General features: G+C 44.6%; 1 protein-coding gene across 1 annotated transcript in view; it reads left to right on the forward strand.

The window, feature by feature from the left end:
* The window catches only part of LOC144933587 (calpain-1 catalytic subunit-like), a 60,529-nt gene that overhangs the window by 12,590 nt on the left and 27,455 nt on the right, over positions 1-20,484 (forward strand). Inside the window, exons 2-6 of the mRNA XM_078858539.1 lie at positions 9,815-9,884; positions 10,651-10,769; positions 12,686-12,819; positions 17,626-17,794; positions 19,662-19,745. Coding sequence (XP_078714665.1) covers positions 9,815-9,884; positions 10,651-10,769; positions 12,686-12,819; positions 17,626-17,794; positions 19,662-19,745 — 576 coding nt within the window. The remainder of the gene's footprint in view (positions 1-9,814; positions 9,885-10,650; positions 10,770-12,685; positions 12,820-17,625; positions 17,795-19,661; positions 19,746-20,484) is intronic.

Raw genomic sequence — 20,484 nt, forward strand, 5'->3', positions numbered from 1 at the left:
GCAAAGCACAAAAACAACACAATAAAAATTAGAAATATTACAAGGTTTTATGGGAAACTGATATCGCAATATTTAATGTTGTATCTTGGTAAATTATATTTCAGCAACTCTAGTTGCATATTTGTTTTTGGGTTTAGTTGCGTGGTCCTTCTATGACAATTCTTGCCATTAACCCTCCACTACCTGACAAGATGGTCCCATTTTCTTGCCAACGTATTGATCAAATTCTGACCAGTAAAATTCCCATCGGTTGCTTAAAAATGTTCATGAGTGAATTAAACACCAAACATACGTATAAATAAAGAATTTCCTTCTAAACTATGACAATTATTCTTCAGTGGTGGAGGGACAAGGGCAAGAACTTTGACATCAAACTAGGACGTAACCTAACACAACAACAAATCATTATATCGGCTGCGAAGCTCTATGTGCTGTCTACTTCTATGCCCGGCAAGCAAAAAAAAGCCACTTTATTAACGGAGCATTTTGATTCTCGCTTAGAATGTATATTGTTGCATCGATGGCGGTCTCCTCACTGGGTTCCAAAGAAAAACAGTTGTGGCTGTTACCACAGGTGCCATGCGGCGCTGGCTCTAGCATCCACTAGGTCAGGGGTCGGCAACCTACGGCTCCGGAGCCGCATGCGGCTCTTTGCGGGCTGCTTCTTGACGATATGTACGTATGTACAGTATGTACTCAGATGCATTGCGGCTCTTGAAATACTGAATTTTGTACCGAATTGGAAAGAAATGGCTCTTCTTGTTATTTTGATTGCCGACCCCTGCACTAGGTATATGGTGTCTTCAGAAGTGTGTGGAATAAACAGCGAGTGCCAAACTCGTACAAGTACCGTATGTATCCACCGTCTAACAACTGCACGGTGCAGGTCACGCTGCCACGAGAGGATGGTTTGTTTCGGAGACATTTTGTACAAAGCGGTGGGCATTCTCTCGACACGAGCATTGTGCATTTGATTGCGTTCATTACAGAAGTATGTTATCTTTGTTTGCAGGCCATCTTGTACTAGTGTGGCACCAGTTGGCGTGACAGTGCTCATGTCAAGGTGGTGAGTCAGAACCTCCCGAAATTCTGGCTTAAGGAAAACCAATCTCAGGATTCCACTCGGAGTAAAAAGGGTTCCTGTGTTCAGCGACTTGGAAAGGCAATGGAGCGATTGTACAAAAAGCTCTTTCCTAAGTGGTATTTTCCCTTGATTTGGCTGTCCCTAGCCCTCGGGGTGCAAGCAGTGGTGCTGGAAGCACAATCGCGCGTGGAAGAGTACAAACCAGGGGCGTAGACACGAGGAGAGCCCAGCGGTGGCCAATATTTTGAGTTGCGCCGCATTGATGTAAATCAGTGGCTTCCAAGCCCCGTGATTGGCACAGTATGGGGAGGCCTTAATTCCAACATTGAATTCACAAAGGGCTGTAAAGAAACAGATACAGGTTTCCCTTGCTTTACGCCGGTTCGGTTTGTGCAATTTCGAATCCAATTCACTCGCATGCGGCTAATGCGGTCAGATGTGAGGCGACACTGCGTGTGTGTTGTGCACGTACTGTGTGCTTGCTGTGTGTGTGTACTGTGTGTGTACTGTGTTCGCTACTTGGCCGATAGCTGCCTCCTGCGGTTTCGTTTTGTGCACCGTGCTCATCGGAGATGCAGGGAATATGTGCAGCTGAGAAGCCATTGGATAACTTGAATGAGTTGTCTAATTAGGACATGGGTTCTCTTCGCTGATCTTCCATCAGTGCTCTATCCACGCTGGTCAATGGCTTTACAAATATGTCCCTCGTCTTGTGCACTCTTGCCTTTCTCCTCTCCTGTGCACACCTCATCGCCTGCTCCTCCACTCTTCTCTCCGACACTCACGTCTTTCCTTCTCCCTCCCACCCACCCACCCACCCGCCCGCCCGCCGAAAATTGTATAATCGAATAATTATGGTCTTAAATAAGCTCCATGACTCGCAGGTTCAAGCCACACGTATTTACTGCGGGACGGTATAGAGGACATTGTGAGCATGTGTGAACATGCTTGCCTGTTGCTGTGGCTGTCATGCTGTTAAGATTACATGAATTGCAAACATAATTAATTTTTTTGCTACATTACCCGCAGCAGCTTCAATGGAGTTAGTTTTGCGAGGATGAAAACCCAAAAGAATGACAACAAAATAAAGATAACGATATCACCTTTGTGTACCGTTGGGACATGTTCACGCCCGTACGTTTCTTCTTGAGAGCACCCGCTGTATTTTTTTGCCCGGATTTTAAAATATATATCTAATTGTATTGCCACATTCCAATTATAATTATGATAAGTGCTTTTGAGTGGGGCTCGCTGTGTGGACTGGCACTGGGTTTGGGGGAACTAGCTGTGCCACGTTGGCGGATTTCTCATCGCTTTGTCTCTCTCCTCTATAAAACTGCCGGTCATTGACCCTCAACATTTCTCATTTGTGCGACATCAGTTATTATTCTGGCCGGATGGCGCCGTAATCGGAGAACTTGACACACAGTTGAGAGCTTTTGCAGGTTTCAAATCCTTCCCTGGGAGTCGGCTTAAGCCCATCACCCTCCCTCCGGGATCACTTTGCAGGGAAGTCAACAGTGGTCGTGCTACGCATAGACTGCGATTGTGGAATCTCAGCAATTGGTTCATGGTCGTCAATTGAGCACGATCACACCATCCCATCGCCCATTTGAGGTGGGAGATTCTTTGACCCTTGAGTGATCATCGATCGTTACTGCAAATGCTTCCTGGGGTGCTAAAACCTGTGGCTTCAATCACATTAAACACGGTTACTCCGTCTGAAAGGAAAAGAAAAAGTGACAAGCTGGCACCGGACTCAAAAAAAATGCCTGTCCCATTGTAAAAATAAATGCAATGTTAATTAGAAATATTCTTAAGTGGTGGTGATATTTAAGTGGTGGTAGCAACTCGGGTCACCAGGTTCAGAGTGTACTATGCTACGCACCCAGAGACGCGATTCCCAGCCACGGCTACCGTCAGCGCAGAGTGATAGTTGACCTGGCCCTGCATCCTCCCCCACCCCCCCCTATTCACCAAACTGCGTTGGAATTAGTTTTATTTACATGTGATTCTTCAGCTACATGGAATGATGTTGCACATGTGCTTCATTTGTCACGTGAAGTTTATCACTTTAAATTAATTTCACGTATCGAGTCACCAATTGGCAATCGTGGATTTTTATGTTTTAGAAGTTAATGAGGGAATTTTAACGACTATTTTAAATATAAGTTATAACAACGTATTTTGTATTATTATTACGGTATTACATTTCAGAAATGTATAGGCTTAGATTATTTAACATTATTGTAATTTAATGTCTTGCCTTACGCATTTTTGCAGTTGTGGTACTATGTGCGAGATTAATTTTAGTTTTTATTGATTACGCATGCTCACTGAGGTTTAATTTACATCGATTGGTTTTAGTGCCACGCACTCAACTTCTGATAACGTGAACTTTGCTTCCTTGTCTTTGTATCCCATGCCTCCTTACAAACAAAATATGTTTGTTTTGATTGGCTCATACATTTATGAAGGTCACGAGGTGATCGATTGTCAGATGCAACAAACACAATATCTATTTGTGTGTATGTATGTTGAACTTCTTTCGCGCCGTACATAGGCAACCGTGCTAATCTTAGGTGCGGTGGGGGGGAGGGGAAGGACAACAAACCGCTCTCGGAGGGAGCAACTTTGGATTCATGTAAACGCTTCTCGTTATTTCCCCACAGAAATTCCTGAGCGGCTGCAAGGAATGGAAGCGTCGACTCTGTGCACAAACAGACGCACTGGCAAGCAGGGCCAGCCAGGAGACTGCGCGGTCAGATTAACGATCCCATATGCGAGTGTGCTCGATGGGGGGGAGGAGGGAAAAAATCGTCCAAAATCACGTGACGTCATTTATGGACGGCCCTTTAGTCCGATATATATCGTCAAGGCGCTCTCTCTAGAGCTTCCTCTCGTGGAGGTCCTTCCGCTAACACTGGTCAACACACTTTTTCTGGCATAAGGTATTCCAACGGTTTTAAGGTAATTTTGGGGTGGTGATTCCAAATCTGGCATCAGTTTTTGTCTATCACATCAGGTTTTTGAGATATCAAATATTGCACCTTCAATAAAAAACTTCAGAAGAAAAATATTAAATAAATGTGGATATCTACATAAAATGATATTATAAACACACTATCCTAAAAATGCAGCACCATATTTTAACACGAAAGCAGTCACTGACTCCCAACAACTTGCAATCATAAGTGACAGAGTTAATTTCGGGTAAAATCAATGAAAATGGGGTATGCCGATAACATAAAAATGTGATAGAGCAAATCTGAGAACAGATTTGGAATCAGCACCCTGAAATTAGTCTAAAACAGCTGCAAAAGTCCAGGCCAAAAAAAAAGTTTTTTTTATTGTTGACCAGTGTAATTAATCGGTGGCGTGAGCAAGCGGTTGCAGGTCTGCACCCGAGCCACCATTTGTTGTACTGCGTGTGCAATAAGTCCTGGAACACCTCCATTAAGAATACAATGCAGTTTGGTTTGACGTTACGGACGTTCATCTCGGTGCAGACAAGTTTAATTATATTCCGTTTTCGATTGTGCCCGCTTCTTTATCGCTTACAAAGAAGTTTACTTGCCGCTTTGTTGGCCACCCTTTGGAACGCTTTTATTTATTTATTTTGGGACAAGACAAATTAATGTGTGCCAACACGATGCTGGCACACATCACCGGCAGCATGGCACACACACTGAGGGCAACGTTCATTTTTCAAAAGTGGGTCGGTTGGGAAATGGAAACCGCAACAAGAAGTTCGGGCACCCTCAAAGAAATTACCTGCAGCGATTGGGGGTTCAGTTAATTAATGAGAGTCTGGTTTTATGTTTTCATTCGAAAACATGTTTAATACATGAGGCTGGGAATCGCCTATTAAGAGTCTAGCCGAGTTCATACAGTTCAATTATGCTTTCAATCTTCCAACTGTAGCTTATATTCATACATCACTGCTGGAATATTTTACTGGTATTTATTCCAAAAAATGTGTTGCAATGTTTTGCTTAGTTTTTACGTGGTAATTAATCTAGTAGCGATAACATGTTTGTGTAGTATATGGTATCTCATGTCCTATATTCTCTCTTCAATTGATATCATCAAAATCATACAATGAGTAAGTGCAACAAACAAAAATGGTTGTCTTTTGGATAGGCTATTCATTGACATGTGAAAGATATGCTTTGACTTGACTCTTCGACAAATCCTGAATTCTTAATAGGCCTTTATCAGCTGAACTGGTTGCAGCTTCTTTGAGGGTCTCATCAGCAGTACCGTCAGCCTCTTCATACCAATTCTACTGGGCGATTCTAGTTCTTAGGTTTTTTCGGTAAAGTCACGTAGGTAAAAAAATTTAAATTAATACAAATAAAATAAAAATCACGACGTTTCGGAGGCAACACAAGTTTCCGTCTTCAGGTGGAACCGTCGTGATTTTTATTTTATTTTTATTTTACTTTTATTTTACTTTTATTTACTTTTATTAATTTACATTTTTTTACCTACGTGACTTTACCGAAAAAACCTAAGAATATCTACTGGGTGACCTGATGTGATAAGCAAGAGCAGACGAGAATCACCGAAGTCAAAACAAACCCAAGGTTTGCCTTTCGCTGTATTAACAAAGGCGACTGAGAAACATCGATTTGGAAGGTTGACAGATTAAATTTCATTTCAGTACTTAAACAAATCCCATTACTGGATTATTTATTTATTATTACCAATTATGCACTGAGGCGGCTTGTAATTATTTTCATTACTCTGAAATGCAGAATGCACATGCGTGCTTTCCTACATTTACAGTTATCTGCAGGGTTTTTTAAAATAACATTTTAGAAATTCTAGGCATTGTGTTGATTAATTAAGAATGTCTCTCACGATGGTATTTTTTTCGCTGACAATAGATTCGTATTTAGTGTAATTGTAAATATGCACAATTTTGGAAATGTACACACGCTTGAGCTATGGTTTGGTCAAATGCGCAACATTTTCACGTCACGTCTTGGAATGCTCTAATGTGTATTTGATATCCACGGTTCAATATTGGATCCCAAAGTAAAAAAAAATTGGACTCGGGTATTGAAATTATTTTGAATGGATTTTCATTTTCTCTTCTTCCCAGCCTCTGCAATGAGGTAAATAACTTCAAGTTGCTGTCAATATGGGCAGGCTCTCTTATACAATGCCAAAAAAGCTCGTGTGCTTTTGGAATATAGTACTGCAACAGCATGGCGATAAAAACAACTCAAAGACAAAGATCCCCCCAGTGAGCACCTATGAAGGCCGACATGGCACTCGAAGGGCCAGGGAGCCAACACCACGCCCGGCCGCCTTTGTCTCCCCAGTGGCGATGTTAACACCACACTGGGTACTCATTTGAGGCTGAGTCGACCTACGGGAGGCCCAGGACCGGTTCAAATAATCGTCATTGGTGTTGGGCATGAGCGGGAATCGAACTCGGGCCATCGGATTTGTAACGCTACACTACCGTTCCCCACTGATAAAAAAAATATATACAGCATGGCGATACACACACAATTATAGCTGGGACGATTAGTCCGATAAGTCAATTAATCAACTACATTTTTGTGGTTGTTTACTTAGACCCTTATGAATTAGCACACCCCCCCCCCCCACCACTAAACTTCCTACCTCCTGAAGGTAAAAAAAATCCCCAAGCCTCGCCCATCACTTCCCGTCCAGCGGCACATGTCGGAACAGAGGTGAGACCTTTTTTCTTCCCCCAACTATTATTGTAATTTTTTTATTAGTCGAATAACTGAACTGATAATTGGTGGAGTAATTTAATACCCATTTGGCCCCAGAGAGCCCAGTTCTACACACAGTGTTGTGACAGCAACTCCAACACACACACGCATAAACACGGGCTATTGGTGAATATCAGCACATGCTAATAACCAGGCTCTGGGCATGCATCGATTCACATCTCGAACAATACCATGAGTTGTCCGAATCCGACAAAAAGGTTGTTTTTTCGTCCCGTTTGTATTGTTGTTTAATTGTTTAACCTGGCTTTATTGTCAAGTTCTATTCAGTCTAATGCCATGTGATTTAAATGATAAATAATTGATAATCATGCGCACAATGTGACGTTTGGAACAGTACATGCAAGGGCAGTGATGGCGATGCAGATGGCTTGTAATCCAGCGCTGTGTAAAGCAATAGTTGGTGGATCGCACAAAATGTTGTGAAACTCCCTTGCCATGGGTGTCGAGGTGCATACCCCGACTCGCCAGGAGAAGGCAGTACAGCGAATGGACTAATCGCCATCTGTTTTCATCTGTACAGGGATAGAGTGTTGCCCCCTCATGCGCGTGGGTTGTCTCATTGTGCTCCGGTTTCCTCCCACGTGTATAATAAAGACTCATGAGTAATTGGCTGAACACATCTTAAAATAAAAACGCAATGCAGCAGGATCCACCTGAAAGAGAGCTCTATGACGCAGTGTGGCTTTCCTTCATAGATGAGTACATTATGCACGGAGCGATTGTAATCAATTAATGTACGCATCATTACATGCATATTTAAGGCCAAGCCAACCTAAGGGAGGCCCAGCGCATGGGCAGATGTAACGTGCCAATAATGTTACGCATAGTGCATGAAGATTGAGTCCAGGTTTGCCTCGACTGTACGTACCGCAGTGTGCTGACCAGTTCGGCTGCCGCTCCTTGTCACATACACGGACTTGCGTATGCCGCCTGACATATACCCATGTACAAGCACACGCACACACGCACGTACAAATGGCTCTGAGCACTGTCTCACACCCACTTGGTATTGTCCTCGAACAATAAGAACAACGACAACAACATTCAGGGAATAGTTAGACGAGAGAGGTGACAAAGGCGTGCATCGTTGTTTTGTGTCCCCTATCTTTCGATTGATGTGCCGAGAAATGTGATGTAAACAAGGCGTACGCAGATCACGGGCGGGGCGATGTTGATGCATTTTAAGTGGCGCCGCGTCAATGAGGCGTGCAGCGTGCAAGTGCGTTTGCTGCCGTCTGCTAATTCGGCTTCATCAGCTGCGTTTAATGCGCTGCCAGTGCGAGTGCCCAGAACAACTGCCCGCGCAGTCGCCTCAAACTGAGTGACATTCTGGGGGGGATTGTGCGAGTCCACCAGCGTTGCCCTGGAGCAGCACATGGCATATTGGCAAAGCTTATTGATTTTTAACTCTTCCTCCAAAAAGGGCCCAAAGGTATTCATAATATATTTAACAATTGAAACGTAGCGGCCTTTGACCAAATAGCCCAGCGTGGGGGGGGGGGGGAGGTCCCCATCCAGCAGTGGATCGACACAAACGTGACATCTTTCGATTTAAAGCTTTCGTGACTGCAGGGATTCATCTTCTTGGTTCTTTCGGTAAAGTCACGTAGAATGGAAACATTCATTCAGACGCTGTCTCCCGGACAGACCTGGTCTTCACCTGATGACGGCTGCTTGCGTTGTGGCCGAAACGTCGTGAGAATTATTTTATTATGTTTTATTTTATGATTTTTATTGTTTCCATTCTACGTGACTTTACCAAAAGAACCAAGAAGATGAAACGTGACATCGTGACACGGCTCCTGCCGTGCACTTGTTTTTTCTTCAGCAAGTCTCGCCATCCGCGGTGACCGTCGCTGCTTACATTTCTTTATTTTTCTCTGCGTTTTTTCTCTCTCTCTCGTGGGATAACGCTGCGGTTAGAGCATCCGACACAATCGAAAGGTCGTGATTATAAATGCCGGCCGGTGGTCAGTCAAATCCGTCCATCATCCTTCTACAGTGGTTTAAAACAAAAACAAAAAAGAGTACCACCGAGTGGAAAGGCAAAAGTGGCTGCCTTTTGTTGTCTGTTGTTGAGCCTCTTCCACACCGTACGGAACCAACCGTCGATTAATTATCGGAGGTGCGGGGATAGAAGCAATGCGATTTCCATCACTGCGTCAGGACTGGCAGTGGAGATGAGTTTAACCCAATGCTCGTTTGAGTACGGGAACGCCCTTAAATTGTTTGTTACCGTATATAATTTCACTCTTTGCATCGTCATCATCATCATGAAAGACCTTCATTCAGCAGACCATCTATCTACTGCTGGATGAAGATATTTCCAAGGCATCGCCATCTTTCGCTGTCCTGCAATTGCAACAATCTATCGAGTTGCTTCCACACGCGTTGACTTCATCGCTCCGTCTGCACGGTGGACCTCGACTGAGGCGCGTTCCCTTCCCTGGCTGCCACTCTGTCGTTAATCTTTGACCAACAGCTTGTCCGGCTCAAAGTCCACTTTTCTTAGAAAGCATATATTGATGTCTCTAACTTGCACATGTTCTCTTATCTGTGTGCTCCTCCTTATGTCTCTCGAGGATGTTGTCTCTGAAAGATGTGCTTTTTGCAATGCAGTGTTTGATATATATTTTTTGTTATATTCATGGCAACGTCGAGGATATTGGAGCAGGTGCTGCACCACCCAGTATTGGACAGCGGGGCAAGCCATAGCCAGTGCCCCCTGAAAAAATATTTCCTGGGCCCTGTTGGCTACTTGCCACAGGCTCCCATAATTAATCCCACCCCCTAACCTCTAAACTATTAGAGCTTAGAGACATTTTGCCTCTTTGGATTTAGTAATTTTCCCCAAATGCAATTTACTGCAGGCAACAGAGTGAAAGGGGTGATGCGGAGCACCAAGGTCTAATCGTCCTGTTTACTCGCACTGTTACCCCCACGTGCACCTCAGGAAATATGCTACAACCCACAGTTCATTGTGAATGGAGCCACAAGAACCGACATCAAGCAGGGGGCTCTGGGTAAGTTGAACGATAGCACAGCTCTCAAACCGTCACCTTCGAGGGAGAATACGACCGCTCACATTCACCAACGCATGCGTGTCCGTGGCGAAATAAACGCGATGCCGTGCGGCGAGCTTTGTTTTCGAAATAAACGTCGCAGGCAGAGGTTGCCTGTAAAAGCACGGTGAGGCTCATTGAGGCTTTCCTGGATAAACAGAATATTATAAATACCTTATTACCTCTCCTAAAACCCAACCTCCCAAGTGTATCCATTGTGTATGTGCTCGTAAGCATGGGGTGTCTGTACGGATATCTGTTAAGCCATATAACACCTGGGTCTTTCCCGTGACCTGCCGGTAAGCCTTTGCCACTCCACATCATCTCAGAGTGTACCTAAGTCTAGCATAAGCGCCGCGGCGACATCGCTACGTCTTAGCAGCAAATAAGAGCTGCTGTTGTATGAAATTGTGCATGAAGGGGAGTAGTGGTGCAGCAGTTCGCTCGCTACATTGCTCTCCAAGCGACTTGGGTTCAATTCTCACCCATGGATAGCATCAGTGACAATTGGTATCTGTACACACCCTATGAGGCCTCCACTGCATTGAGTGCACCTTAAATGAGTAACTTGGTGTGCTGTCTAGACATCGGCACCGGGGAGACAAATGCGGCCGGGCACGGTTCTAACCACACCACCCCCTCGTGTGCTGTGCCGGCTTCATTAGGTTCTCGCTGGCGGCTTTTAATTGTCTCGTGACTAAATAGGAAACGTTTGCGTTTGTTGCAGGCGACTGCTGGCTGCTGGCAGCCATTGCGTCCCTGACCCTGCACCCCAGGCTGTTGGCTCGCGTGGTGCCAGAAGGACAGAGCTTCAGCGACGGCTACGCCGGCATCTTCCACTTCCAGGTGACGCCAACGTCCACTTTAAACACGGCTCACTCGTCGCTTCCACGTAGTTACGATGAAAATGTGCTCTTCGGAAGATAAAAAAAACCTGTGCTCAAGTCAAAGTGTCACGCTACTTGGACGAAGGCGTGGCCGCGTTGCTCGCTTTCGTTCGTGGACCTGAACCGGTTGTGGAAACTCCACGTTGCAATGGCTGGGCCCAGGATTTCCTATAGAGCAAGCACTGAAAGAGCAAACAAAATACTTAACCTATGTTAATAAAAAAAAAGGACAGAAAAAGAGACTTTCGAATGAGCCTCTCTTAAAGGCAAAATTGCACGATAAAACATGTTCCCCATCGCTTACGCAGACGACAATGAAATCAATGGTGAGCGTCGCGTTATCGTGAAAGCCAGAGGCTTGTCTTCATGGCTCTTTATAGGATGCCTTGAATTAAAATTTAAGCCACGGTCAATTGTGGCTACAATCTTGTAAATTTTAAAAGGAAAGAAGATTAGCACCCGCGCACTTTTCTCGCAGTCTCTGGCGACGTCTCCGTTATGTTCTTCCATTGTTCTCTGTGTGCTGCTGCGTTGAATATAGTATTGGGGAAAATAATGTGACAATGGATGTTAAGATGTCAATTGAATGGTGCATGACCCGAATGCTGTTTTTCTCACTACTCAGAGTCTGCAATGTTAAATTTATTCCCTGCTGTAACATCCTTTGTTGCAACAAGGCCGTCTACGGATCAGTCTTTGTAAATCAGCTTGAGGCTGAATGTTTCTTTACCTTCATAAACAAATTAAAACAATCGAGCAATCGGAGATGATGAATTTGCCTTTGATGGTGTCTGAGAGTAACAGAGTTCATTTAAAGCGTAGTACAATAGTTGAATGGCTTGTAAAATGTATAAATCTACAGCGTGTGTATGCATATCAGACCTGGTGTCGATGTGGTAGAGCACTAAAACTATCAATTAGAAAGTTGTGGATTGAAAATTCCAGTCTGGGGTTCAGAACAGCCCATCATCCCTGAAGGGCTTGATAATTGGGTACCACTTTGAGGGAATTATGAAGGTCGTGAGGGTTGAGAGATTGATCCCCATCACAGGAATGCGTAATTTTCACCACTTACTCAGAGCCAGCAACAGAGATGGGCACTTCCCCACGCTTATTTGAGCAGCGAGGCGTTGACTTTACCTTAACCGCAGTCATTTGCAAGCGCACTCTTTGAATGCAGCCCGTGTACAATAGCTGTCGCATGGAGCCCATTCCATGTTAAGTCTTCCCAATAACTGTCCTCACTGCAGTAATCAGCTCGCACAGCGCGAGAAGCTGTTTAAAGATCAAGATGTGATTATGGCCCAAGCCGGTTGATGCCATCACACCTTGGCCAACGCTCTCTGCCCTGTGCCGGAATCCCGCAGTTGCTGCGCAGTAGACGCGCAACCTCCAATGTCGGCCCAAGCAAGTCTCCCACCACCTGGCCTAAGGCCTAAGGCCTAAGGCCAGGTGGTGGGAGACTTGGTCGCCGGAACTCGTGGAGACCCATTCCGGTGCCCGTCTCGACAACTGGCCCCGGCTCCATCCTGCAAAGACAAAGATCTCCCCCGTATAGCCTTAACAGACTGTTGACGGCAAGTGCTGTTAGCGAGCACCTATGAAGGCCGGAACGGTCCTGCATGAACATACACGCGCACATTCCACACTGGGCAACCTTATTTTGCCTGTTCCCTCCTGCAAATGCCCTCTGGCTGGGGTAAACAAACAGATCGAGAATGGATGGAGTTAAACTTGCCTGGGTGTATCTCCACACTCCGCTCACCCTTGAGGAGCTCTTGGTGTTTATTCGTGCGTTGACTGCTGAGCCCTCTGCTTTCCCTTCTCCCTCCCATTGCCCTCCCACTCCCTCCGCCGTTCGCCTTTTTTTCTCAGTTCTGGCAGTTTGGTGAGTGGGTGGACGTGGTTATTGACGACCTGCTACCCACGCAGAACAACAAGCTGGCTTTCCTGCACTCCACAGACCGCAACGAGTTCTGGAGTGCGCTGCTGGAGAAGGCCTATGCAAAGTACAACCCCTGCACGCACGACCCTCGCCTTGCGTGTGCAGTGCACGTGTACCACTCGCTCTACATTCCCGACACACACCTCGCCATTGCCCCGTGCACCTTGCACCTATCCAGCACGTGTTTGTCAAATTACAAAGCGTTGTCAATTCGCTGCTGCTGTTGCTGCTGCTGCTGATGCAAGGAGGCCTCCCCAGGTCGTCGCCGTCTCTCACGGCTTTGTGATGTATCAATGCACCGATAGCAACCTGCGCACGGGCTGATTTGATCACTTTCCATTTCCTCAAGGGACGTATTTTCAGACACGTTGAATTCCTGGGTTTCCATTTCATCGCTTTTCTTGACCATCGGTGATCGTACCTTATCGTGCCGTGTCCTTACCAAGCTCACTTGCTCTTTTCAACAGTTTCGGCGATCTCTTGAACCAGCGTGTGCTTTTAATCCGTGTGTTCCACTCTCTGTCTCGACATGTCATTTCCAAGCGTACCACCCTCCGCACTTCCTTTCACACCTTTCATCTTTTGTAAAAAAAAAAAAGTTCACGTATGTATTCGCGTTGAACTCGTGTGTGCGTCGAACTTCTTTCGCGCCGTACGTAGCAGACCGTGCTAATTGGAGGTGGCGTTCATGACCACGTTTCTGAACAATGCATCCATGGCAGGCGGCGCACACCGATTAAACACCTTTTCTTCTTGCGGCAAATTACATCGTTGGGATCAGAAGTGCCGTTCCGTCATGGCCAGGCGTGTCGTGCCGGTGAGGGAGGTCAGCGTGCGGTAAAGTTGGTTCAATGGCCAATGGGGGTGGTGGGGTTTGTTGGGACCAAGATGGCCGGTGTGGTTTTACTCAGTTGGGCGAGCACCTCGTGGATTGCCCCTTTTGTAGAACGGAGCGTTCTTCTTTGAATGCGGGTGCGGCCTTGCCCCGCGTTGTTGGTGTGCGTGGGTTATCGTCCAATGTTTTACATTTGTTGCTCATCTTTTGAACTTTTTTTCTTCCTAAAATGTCCCCCTTTTGTTTCAACAGGTGCGTTTATATTTACTGTTTGTGCTGCGAAGCACTTTGAGGTGACTTGTTGCATTGTAGGATACTGGAGTTTGGAGCTTTTGGTTCAACCATTTGCCCCCTCATTGCATTATGCAAACGTACAATGTACACCAATGTTAATCAGAACATTTTTTAAGCATGCTAAACTATAGATTTCGACAAAACATGTATTTCCACTCATAATCTATGCATATCTTTTCCAGGATCTCATAACATGAAAGATTTATGTCAGGAATAATAAAACCTCTGTCATCACGGCCATTTATATTTTACTTGCACTGAAATGCCAAGTGGCAGTGCCAATCACCGTGGCCAATAGGGGCGCCACAGTGGCGAGATGTTAACCACCTCGCTTAGTATGGGAGGAGGTCGCAGGTTCGATCACGACCCTGATGACGCCTGTATATTTTTTTTATTTGCGTGTCTCTTTCCGTATAGTTGCGTGGATTTTTTTCCCGGGTCCTCCAGTTTTTCCTTCCACATTTAGAGTCAACATCACGCGTTTAGAGTATTTGGCTGCTGTAAATTTCCACGCAGAAAAAGCCACTTGGTTGAGCTGTCATTTGTGGTCAGGTCGCTTCTGAAAAAAATAGCTACATCGCTCTGCGTGCCTTACCTGGTAAAAGAAAAATATCGATTTAAAGCTTTCGTGATTGCAGGGATTCACCTTCTTGGTTCTTCAGTAAAGTCACGTAGAAGGGAAATAATAAAATAATAAAAATAAAACGTAATAAAATAATTCTCACGACGTTTCGGCTACAACGCAAGCAGCCGTCCTCAGGTGAAGAACAGGTCTGTCGGAAAGACAGCGTCTGACAGACCTGTTCTTCACCTGAGGACGGCTGCTTGCGTTGTGGCCGAAACGTCGTGAGAATTATTTTATTATGTTTTATTTGTATTATTTTATTATTTCCATTCAACGTGATTTTACCGAAAGAACCAAGAAGAAGAAAAAAGAAAAATAGTTTCGTTCATAATTTTATTTTTTTACATGTGCCAGGCTAGGTGTACACGGTAAAGTGCGAGGCTAGATGCTGCTAAATATGCAAATGCCTACTTCTGGATCTGTTCTCGGGATACTATCAAAACTGCTAAACAGTGACTTTCAACGTCATGCTTGAGAGTGCCCTACTTTGCCAGATCTACCAACCAACGAGTGTGCTCAGGCTACCGAACCAACCTGCACTACACCTGCCATAACGGTGCTTGTCTATCATCTAGCTCTTTGAAGTTGGGGTTAATAGACCGTGCAGGTCTCATTGTGTGTGTGAGGGAATCGACACGCAGGGCGAGTTTGGTGTCCATCGGAGGCCATGAAGAAAGTGGGTCTGAGGGTTTCAATATCGTTTCCTTGGTGGTTTACGCTGAGGCGCAACCTGCATGTACGGAAAAAAAAAGTGATGCCTTTAGAAAGCGGCGCAGCAAGTCGGTTTTCGATCGATTGTGTTATAGCATTTGAGTGGTGTTTTATAAGTGAGATTTTTTTTGGACAAAATGTTTTTTTTGCTCCCACACAAAAACCTCAAATAAATAAAGATAATGGCCAAACATCTCTATGTATATATATCACCATTTGAAAAAAAACCCTTAAGATGCAGTTAATTGGATAACTAAAGTATTGTTATATTTTAATAATCTAATATCTCCTCGAGCCCATAAGAATCCCCATCACCGTGGAAAACATCCATACAGTGCAATATGACATGGACAACTTTTAGTGTGTTTAATGAGCCATTAGGGCATGCCATTAACCTAACAACTAATGTTGTTTACAAAATTCATAATCTTGTCAGAAGGGTTAAAGGTCAGTACTGTATTGATGAGTAATAATAATTATACCAATGAGTGTCGTTGTTGCATAGCATTGAACTAAAAAACGGAAATGTCATTAAAATGTTGGTTCAACTCGTCATGCCTTTGGGGTTAAAATAATGAGAACCCTTAGTGGCAAACCAGCAATGACTGAAACACTGTCCCCGTCATAGAAATGTGGAATTTACTTATTATGCTTAGGGCCATGAATGAAAATAATCACCACCACATGCTCATGGGGAAAAAAAAACTTTAACTTGACGATGCATAAGACTGCTGCACATATAATTTACAATCACTCCCTAGGACGGGCAACATACTGTGTAATATCCTGTGCTGCCTTGTGGTATTCATGACACTCTTACTCTCATATATGAACTCATTAAATGGATCATTATATTAATTCATACCCAACAGAAGGGTTCTACAACTCTGCATTTTTTTTGGGCAGCTTAAAAACGTTAGCATGAGATAGTTGTACAGGTTTCACTACTCCCGTCCTCTCAATTTGCGACTTTACAAATTAATTGGGTTGCACCCAATATCAGCTTCGTGTTTGAAATGCGGCACGTCTCCGGTCAATTTGTTCACTAATCGGATCCAGCCTGTCTCTTAGTCAATTTCCTGGCAGGACATTGTGCAACGGGCCACTCCAAAAGCTGGCATGAGCTGAATGTGGCCCATGGACCACCAGTTGTAAATGGGCACTCATTTTGTCTTTTCTCCTGCCATAGTGCACACTGGCACACGCACCATTCCATTTATAATGACCCGATTATTTCACGAGCGAACAAAAGAGGTGCTAATTGGAGGCACATAAAAATGATGGTAATTGTCAATTCATGTAGCCATACCAACGTGTTCCTACGCACAGATATAAGCCATTATGCCATGCACATGGCAGATGTGTGTGGCATAATTCGCCAGTGAATGAACGACGAAATCAGAACGTGATAGGCCAGTGAAGGTACGGTGGCTGTCACTGATGGCATTCATCTAAGTTGTCTCGTGGTTGTTGTTGTTTGACTTGCATCCCACTGGGATATTTGCACAGGGTTGGTGTACAGTGATTTTTTTCTGCAATATTTTGCTGTCTTTTCTTGGATTTTCTGTTTGCACATAGTCCCTTTAAGATGTTTTCTTGTTCATGTTTTTGTTTTTTATTTGTTGCGGTTGCACCCGATTCAAGAGCCGAATGGCTCACAGGGCTATACCTAATAAATTAACTTTGAACTTTGAACTTCCTTATTTTAAACATTCGGTCACAAGAGACCCTGTAGCTAAGGCTTGGAGGAGAAAGCTCTAGTTGATAAGCAAAGGGCAACAATTGTTTTTCCTTGAATGTAATCTTTGTGTGAAATACAAAGTCGGTGTCCCCCCTCCAGGCTCAAATGGGCATTGAGCAGCGGCCACCTCCACTGGTGGTCCTGAGGCAGTGGTAAAACATTCCACATTACTCTGATGGAGTCCTGTCTATGTACAGAACGATTGCAATTGTCTTTACACTCAATGGTGGTTATTATTGGTTGCAGGAGGATGATGGTGTTGAGTGGGCCCAAAGCTGGGATTTCAACTCGCAACGATTTCATATCGAACTCGAGTCGCATGGTTCATAGTGCAATGCACTAACCACTGCACTGACCGCTCCAAGTGTACATTGTCAATTGCATAGATCAGTCCATGAACAACTATGTTGGGTACACGTATATTAATGTGGCATAGAACGATGTATGCATGTTGAACTTCTGTCGCACCGTCCGTCACCAACCGTGCTAATCGGAGGTGCGGGGGAAGGACAACAAACTAAACATAAAAATAGTTCTAAATAAATTAGTTTTCAATAAAAAATGTAACAATGTGCTGATTCCAGGTGTCACGTGCTGAGCATTGCGTGTTAAGTGGTACGTGCCACAAGCTGAACGTTGCATCTTGTGGCATCCTGTGCATCAGGCTCAATGGCTCATATGAGGCCCTCAAGGGTGGCAGCATTGCCGAGGCCATGGAGGACTTCACGGGCGGTGTGTTCGAGTTCTACGACCTGAAGAAGGCACCTCCAGATCTCTACCGCATCATGCGCAAGGGCTTAGAGAAGGCGTCTATGATGGGCTGCTCGATTGATGTGAGAATCACTGTCCCATACGCGCACCACACACGCAACAGCAACAGCTGCCATTGACATCACTGTTAATGCAGGTTCTGTTAGCGAGCGCCTGTTAATGTTGGCTGCCTTTATTTCTCCATGAAGGTATAGGATAGCGAGGCCTTCATTCAGCAGTGAATTGGCAAGGAGCCGTAGATAATTATCATTTCATGCACATGCATACGTGCATATTTTTAGGTAAAAGAGAAAGGAAATATGATTTGCACGTAAAACTTTCAATTACTTAACATTGTTGGACACTCCTGACATGGAATATGAAGACCCTTGCCCGGCTCATTTTACTAATCAAAGTGGAGTTTAATGAATCTCTTGGGTGTCTCTGCTGTCAATTGCAGAAAGTGCATAATTTCTAACACTCATAGTGACCAACTTTCAGTGCTGCTCATGTAGAGCTCCGTTAATATAATTGCAACAACTCTACATGTTCATTTCAGGATGCCTCCCTGTTGACCAAATTGATAGCTTTCATTCTCCCGTCAATCAGCTAGTTGGTGCTCTGATTAGGGCACTCTACTTATAGCTGAAAGGTCCAAAGTAAAAATGCTATGTAGGGTTTGGCAGCTAATTCATCTCTCCAGGGCCAATACATTAAGTACCACCTTGTGGGAAGTCAACAGTGGTTGTGCTGTACATAAACAAGTCTCTGCCATGGGAATGTGAAATTTCTACCTCCGGCTTGTTTTATTACAATTAAGAGAATCGGTTCTAACTCATGGATACTTAAGGTCAGTGACTTACATTGCTCTAATCAAGTTTCAAATACAAGTCTACTCCTAGGGCAATTAACGTGAGTAAGATGACCGCTACGTAACGGAGATACGTTCCAAGCGTGGTCTTTCGGTATACGCCGCTTTGCTGAGCGTTTTCTTCCCTCAAGACTCAGACACGCACGACTGCTGGCATCTTCAGGAATTGAAGTGATGCCTCGAATACATTCGTCTCGGAAGTTTAAGTGGATCTGCATTCGTTGCACGCGGTTCATTCAAGGATAGATTCGCAATCCGCAGCCATTACAGTACTTTCCAAACAGATGCTACTTTTAGAGCAAAAGCCAGATAAGTGTTATTATTGCGTCCAATGTTGGTTCGGGGGGGGGGAGCTTCCTGAAGTGACACCAGAAATGCGTCTGTCGCGTCACCTTCCCTAGTTTGTGATCCTCCTTGCTGAACGAGTTCCCTAAGTTTCACCTCTCGCAGCCGTCACCTGACCTCAATAGCACAGCGCAACCCGTATTTACTGCCAATTGTTTTTTTTTTACTAAAGTTAATTCAATATAACTGTGCCTTTTAGTAAGTGGATCTCTAACTAAACACAGTGCCGTGTTGGAGAATTTCAATGGCGTACTTTATATATCGCTTAATACATTCATGACAAGTCATGTTCCTTTGCACGTAGGGTTGCCACCTCTGAGGTGTAAATTTATGTAATTGAATTGTCCAGAGTGGTGTATTGTTATTCAATTGACTTGTTATGTCTCGGTAAGACTTACAAATCTCCCAGGAGAACAGGTGGCAACCTCAAAACGAGGTGGCAACCTCAAAACGAGGTTGCCACCTGTCCTGGGAAAATCAGGACATGTGGCAACCCTATATGCATGAGCTATAGCAGTGTAAGCCTCCGTAGGTGGTCTGGCTTCTTTCTAGATTTGAAGCTTTCGTGACCGCAAGGATTCATATTCTTAGGTTTTTTCGGTAAAGTCACGTAGGTAAAACATTTTAAATTTAAATTAATAAAAGTAAAATAAAATAAAAATCACGACGTTTCGGAGGCAACACAAGCTTCCGTTTTCGGTCTGGCTTCTATGAACGGCTTTCCTTGTTGCCAGATCACAAGCATGTTTGACCTGGAGGCACGACTGCCCAATGGGCTGGTGAAAGGCCACGCCTACTCCATCACGGGCCTTGACCAGGTAAGTTGCACAGCACCACTCCAGCGCTCTGAAGTTCACGTGAGCTCTGTTGGCGTGGCCTCAGCATAGTCAAGCCCCCTGCCTCCTCAAATGAGCACTGGAGCGGTGCTCATCTCCGTTGGTCGCCCTGATCCGATGGTGATCATTTTTCTTCTGTAAAGTAGGGGCCAGTCTCCGTAGGATAACTACCGTTGACGTCTCTCATCATCGAACGAGTAACCACTTTTTGTTGATTCATAGGATTAATTGTCCAATCGTCCCAGCTCTACACACGCGTTGTTTACACACTCTTACCTGGCCGGGACATTGCTTTTTTACTCGCGTTGATCGGAATAACCCGTACAGGGAGCTCCAACCAACCTTGGCAACAATTTCAGTGCTGCCATCCCAATTCCTCCACACAGCAGATGACAGCCCCAGTGGACTTAAACTATGTGGCTGTTGCTTCAGGGAAACCAAACTCTATCCCCGTATTGTAGCATCGTATCATTTTTATTTAATTTTGAAGGCCCCTGACTTTTATATTGCTCGAGTGGTCTTGTAGAAGACCGATAAACTCTCATCCACAGTTATATTTTGGATTTGTGTTTTAAGCAATGGGGGGGGGGGGGGACAGGAAACTGAGATGCCTGGCCAAGTGTGGTTGTTGTTTTGTTGTTGTTACTTAGATTTTCGTACCTGCATTAATTGGAAGTTATTATTGCACCGCTTTATATTGTCGAAGACAATTCTGAATTGC

This window comes from Lampetra fluviatilis, chromosome 7, assembly GCF_964198595.1.
Source record: "Lampetra fluviatilis chromosome 7, kcLamFluv1.1, whole genome shotgun sequence".
Taxonomy (NCBI): Eukaryota; Metazoa; Chordata; class Hyperoartia; order Petromyzontiformes; family Petromyzontidae; genus Lampetra; species Lampetra fluviatilis.